Source organism: Gymnodraco acuticeps, unplaced genomic scaffold, assembly GCF_902827175.1.
Source record: "Gymnodraco acuticeps unplaced genomic scaffold, fGymAcu1.1, whole genome shotgun sequence".
Taxonomy (NCBI): Eukaryota; Metazoa; Chordata; class Actinopteri; order Perciformes; family Bathydraconidae; genus Gymnodraco; species Gymnodraco acuticeps.
Window position 1 is genome coordinate 456413 of NW_022989840.1, and position 6000 is coordinate 462412.

Genomic DNA, 6000 nt, shown 5'->3' on the forward strand with positions numbered 1-6000 from the left:
GCAAAATGCACTTTTGTACGTCTTTTAAACATGAATATGTGTCCCCGGTGTGTCAGGGAACTCACCAAGTGTCAGAAAACACAACCCTCTTTTCCTCCATACCCAAATCTCTAAAAACGGGGCTGCAACGGAGCTGATACAGATTTGAATTGTTCTGACGTCAGAAATGGGGTGCTCCGCCTATATGGGCAACTCTCCACCTATCAGGGGAATGGGGGGTTGGGCCACAGCCGGCCATTGCCGCTGGAAAGCACTGGAGACACTGTAGTACATATGCCAGGCCTGTAAGTGGTGCTGTAGTCTGCCACAAAAGCAGCGAAGAAGACTTCCCGCGCATGGTTGTCATGGTTGCCCTTCTGTCTATTCTCCGCTCTGGCTCTTTTTCCTCCCTCCCCGAGGCAAGCGTTTGCTCCTGCTGCTGTTATTCAATGCAATCCCTCCCTCGCTGTAATTCTCTCCGGTTAGTCCACCAGCAGATGACAAACACCCACCTCTCCGCCTCTTCCAAGGGACGAGGGGACCGTGCGGCAGAGTTTCAGTTAGATTTTTTTTCGCCGGTCAACATGTCCGTTAAAGTTTAAATCTTCCGGACAAAATTAGAAACGTGCCGGTCAAAGGTCTTCTTTGTTATTTATTGAGTTTTAAAACAAATGAATAACGACTCTATATAATAATAAAACACGGAGGACAGAGATCTCTTTTTCTCCCCCTCTTCTGACAGCCCAGCAGCTGATCTCAAAGCATTTTAGCCATGCCTCATTTCGCTCTATTTGCTCTTTCCAGCCCTGTTTTTGCAAGGGCTGATTCTGTGACGTAGCTTTAATGCAAATGAGCTGCAGCTTACCACGCCCCCCTGCAGGAGAGGGGAGGAGAAGCCCCTCAATGCAGTGCGCAATGCTTCAATGACCTCAACGTGGGCGGGAGCTCAACCTTTGAGGCACGTGACGTCCCGACTCCCGTGTTGTGTACTTACCATAGACTGTATGGTACTTACCCAGTCACAAAAGTAACATATTATATCTTATATTATTAATAGGGCTGTCAAGTTAACGCAAAAAAAAATGAACGCCACTAATTATTTTAACACGATTTAACGCACGTGTATTTTTTTTTTCTCGGCCGCCCCGTAGTTTCAGAGCGCAGCGAGTTTAAAATACCATCTACAAGCTGATGCTGACAGCCCCGCTCCTGCCGCCCGCTTGTGGCAGACCACACTTCCACGCTCACCGGCTGGCACCGACTGGCCATCGGGAGGACCGGGAGGGTGTGTGTATGTGTGGCCCGAGCGAGTGAGAGAGAGACCTTACGTGCATTGTTGTTGTTAGCATCTGGTGCTAGCTAGCTGCGCTAACGGATATAAGGAGCTGTTTAAATGAAAACAGAGGAGCAACATTTCGCCACAACTGCACCGAGCACTTGACTTTATGCAGGTAGCCAGACAGTGGGACATTGTACGAAAAGTCAGCACACTCAGCACGGATAGTGCGCAACATGATTGCAGCGTCCAGGCAGCTCCCGTTCGAGCATATGCCTTGAGTTGCACATAGGATAGCTCCATCACACACACACGCGCGCAGAAGCACACACACAAACACACACACACCATTTGTATTGTATTATTGTATGAGAGAGGTTCCAGGTTGAATTGAGGCGAATATTTGTAATGTTCGGAGGTTGTTGTGTTTAATATTCATGAGAATATTTGTCATTGTTCAAATGATAATAAACATTAGCATAAAGCATATTTGTCCACTCATATGTTGATAAGAGTATTAAAAACTTGAAAAATATTCCTCTAAGGTACATTTAGAACAGATCAAAAATGTGCGATTAATTTGCGATTAATCGCGATTAAATATTCTAATCGACTGACAGCCCTAATTATTAATATATATATAATTCTGATGTCTGTGGTTATTTAAACGTTATTTCAGCGTCAATAAATGAGTGTTAATCCCAGTGTGTTTAGTGTACAACATCACATGTAATTTCACCTTCAATTCACAGTTTTCAAAAAGTTAGCCACATGCTAACCGGAAATGAAGAATTTTCAGAATAAAAGTGTTAAGTTAATAGTTAGTGTGAACTTCCGTTTTTTCAGAATAAAACTGCTTTAAATTAAAACCCTGTATTTAATTTAAATTACGTCATATCAACATTGATTTTAATTTCTTACAGTAGGAGAGGTTTTGAGGTTAGGGAGGGAGGGAGGGAGGAAGGAAGATTTAAGATTAGGTAAAAAGGTAGGAAGTGGTTAGGGTTAGGATGGGGGAAGGAAGAGAACTGCTACCCGGGAAACAGGATGCAACGCGTCATCTGTGAAGGTCCGCCCACGTTGAGCTCCAGCCCACATTGAGCTCCCGCCCACGGTGAGCTCATTGAGGCATTGCGCACTGCATTGAGGGGCTTCTCCTCCCCTCTCCTGCAGGGGGGCGTGGTCAACTGCAGCTCATTTGCATTAAAGCTACGTCACAGAATCAGCCCTTGCAAAAACAGGGCTGGAAAGAGCAAATAGAGCGAAATGAGGCATGGCTAAAATGCATGATCTGTTTGGTATTTTGAAAAAAAAACTTCACAGACATGTTTTATATAGGTATGGCCCTACAATATATATTTCAAATATAGCATGATAGGTCCACTTTAACTTTGGATAATAACACGGGAGAATTGAGCGGAAGTGCTCTCTTTTCCTCTCTCCCCCTCTCTCTCTCTCCTGACAGCCTGTCAGTATCGTCTCATGCAGCTCACTGATCCAGTAATGAGTGACCCGACAGTGAAGAATACATATATTTATAACTAGTTTAGCTTGTTCCAGAGGTAGATAAAATAGCTAAGTGGGTTAGGTCTAACTCTTAGTGTGTGTTTTGCTCCGCTCACCGGTCCGTCACAGGAGCTGCAGGATTTCTGCTTCACACACGGAGCATACCGCTATTTTATTGTCATTTTCGGACACCTTAAAATACTGCTAGACTGGTGAAGCCATTTTGGCGAGCTTGTTTTGCCGCACAGAGAAAAGTGTCATGTATTTGACGTCATGTGATCGGCTCTCCTGATCAGCCTTTATGGAGAGCACCGATCGATCGGCTGAGAGTGAGTATCGGCCGAGAGTGAGTATCGGCCGATAACGATCGGAGCATCCCTAAATAAGACAATAACCACATTGTGTTAAACACACCCTGTCACATAAATAGAATACAATTGGCTAAAACAGTTTCACTCATAGCCTGTGTTCCAGTTTGTTTGTTTTCTTTTATGCTAGTTGTCACATAATGTTGATAGGAACTAGTGAATGCCAATAGTTTCTTGATGTTTAGCTTAGGAAATTAAATTCACTTCACATGGAATGTTGCCGGAATTAAACAGTTTTGTTCCGAGTCCCATTAAGATATACAAGGGGTCCGACAGAGAAGGATGGCCGTCTGTGTCGCTGTTATTGCCCTATCTGTTCATGTCTCAGGCTGAAGGATCATAATCTGACATTCTTGTCTCTCCAGGCTGAGGTGATTATGAACTACCACGTAGGAGAGACCGTGTTATCCATCCAGAAAACCACTCTGATCCCCGGAGGATCCGAGTCCATGGTCTACACCACGCTGTCCGGAGGCATCGGCATTCTGGTCCCGTTCACGTCACATGAGGTATAACATCAACGCCTAGAAATACACAGCAAGAAATCTATTTTATTCCTTTTCTATAATCATGGACAATTTGCATATGATGCATATACATATTGCAGCCTACTCACAATTCCTCACATGATATATTTAACTTTTAATTTCAAGCTAGTGTACACAATCTCATATTGTGAATAAATTTGTAAGACTCAAAATGCTGCTGTGACAAAAGTATGTCCCAATTTGGGATTAATATAGTATCTATCTACAACTATTATCACTTATTTTTGCCTCGTTGGATTTTTATTTGAGTCTCTTAATTTATTTTTCTCACATTTCCCTCCCTCCTTTGTTTCTTTGTCCAGGACCATGACTTCTTCCAGCATTTAGAGATGCACATGCGCTCTGAGTTCCCCCCACTGTGCGGCAGAGACCACCTCAGCTTCAGATCCTATTACTTCCCAGTCAAGGTTGGTTATGTTTTACGAGATCCAATCCTTCAGATGTTTCAGATTTATAAACTTTTATGTCCCGAGTCTTTTATTTTTGTCTGTCTTTTTTATTTCCTCCAGAATGTGATTGATGGAGATCTGTGTGAGCAGTTTAACAGCATGGATCCTCACAAGCAGAAAAGTGTGGCGGAGGAGCTGGACAGAACACCGCCCGAGGTGTCTAAGAAACTGGAGGACATTCGTACTCGCTACGCCTTCTAATCGTACACCCTCATGCAGCAGGGCTGGACACACACACACACACACACACACACACACACACACACACACACACACACACACACACACACACACACACACACACACACACACACACACACACACACACACACACACACACACACACATATCTCCTTCAGTACCACAGTGTGCCCAGGTTCAGGAAACACACACACCTTATTACGCAGAAACAAACCGCAAGACGTCACATGGTTTTGATTCCCGTACATTGCAAGTCACACACAGCTCATCCTTGCAACGCAAACACCCGCAATTCAAATTATGAGTGCGCAAACTTTCAGTATTGCCGTCATTACCTGGAAACATGGCAGGAAGTCTCGGGCCAGTTCAGCCCTCTTGCATTGCTAGACTGTTAAATTACCTTGATTCAGACAAACAGCAGTGGGAACATTCTCATCACACTCAGTCATAAGCGTTGTTCACACACAGATGTGTGGACAGAAACTGAGGAGCAACTGTCATCTACACCTCAAGTACATGCAACCAAAATAATTGTAAGCGCATACATTTTATTTAAATGCCAAGCAGAGAAGTCTAGTTAGGGACACAATGTGTAGAGAGGGATTGTCACTCTGAAATCTAAGAACATTTTTTGTCTGTTATTCAGCACGACGGTGTGTTTGTGTCCTTTAATCTAAGCTGAATGAAACATGTTTTTGTATGGTAAGGTCTTTTTTATGTGTATTGATTAGAATTATGCCATTATGCATATACCATAGTCCATGAGGGTATCATTAAATCTTTCTTAGCCCCTCGCCCTGTCTGTCTGTTTGATGACATGTCGGCCTCTTTAAAGCATATTGCTTACTTGCAACTGGGAACCAAACAGAAGCCAGCGTCTGACCCACGTTTGGAGAAGTGTTGCCATACTTTGGCATTAGACGTCGACCGGACTCAGACTAAATAAGTGGGTGGAAGAACACTGAAGGTTTGCACTGGGTGTTGTTCTTCTCAGTCCTGTAAATTCCCAACCTCAGCCACAGGCTCAGACATAGCATTCCTCAGTAGTCACTGAATTTAGGGGTTTGTGGGATGGGGGCAGTGGTCTGTTTTTTGTAAATAAAGTTGTTGTTTTTTTGTGCTTTTATAAAACCATGCGTTTGGTTCATTTCCTGCCACTGAAACATCGATCAGCCAAATGATTCATCAGTGCATTTGTCTTAATCATGGAGAAATTAGAGGTCCAGTATTAAGTTGTGTGATTCGTCATGGTATCCGCACAGGGAATGTAATTATTATTAAAAGTGATACTAACTATCTGATTTAGACCTTGTACAAACAAATAGCAGATTAAACACCTGAGGAGCAACATTCCTCTTAGGCTGTAATAATGCTTTTCCCTATAATTCAGCTTGGTGTTTTTCATACAAAGAAATGGATAAATATAATGTTCCTGCCCACTTTCTTGCCAGGAAGTGTATCGTAGGTCTAGAATCAAAATGTATATAGTTTATTAGCTTATCATTACCTGGCTTATATTTCAAATTCAAAAACCAGATTACAGAGTTGCATCATTTTGGCATCTAACACCGGGCAAGGTGGTAAACACCACTTCTTACAGCCATTTACAATGCAAAACAAGAAGATAATGATCTTTAATAAATTAGAATAATAAGCAGACAAGACTAAGTGCT

General features: G+C 43.0%; 1 protein-coding gene across 3 annotated transcripts in view; it reads left to right on the forward strand.

Annotated features, from left to right (window-relative positions):
• The window catches only part of sf3b3 (splicing factor 3b, subunit 3), a 53998-nt gene extending 48537 nt beyond the window's left edge, over nt 1-5461 (forward strand). For 2 of the 3 annotated variants that reach the window (XM_034236124.1, XM_034236104.1), the window contains exons 25-27: nt 3495-3638; nt 3980-4084; nt 4187-5461. In XM_034236124.1, coding sequence (XP_034092015.1) covers nt 3495-3638; nt 3980-4084; nt 4187-4327 — 390 coding nt within the window. In that variant the 3' untranslated portion in view covers nt 4328-5461. The remainder of the gene's footprint in view (nt 1-3494; nt 3639-3979; nt 4085-4186) is intronic. The other variant, XM_034236114.1, reaches the window with a different exon arrangement.
• The last annotated feature ends 539 nt before the right edge of the window (nt 5462-6000 follow it).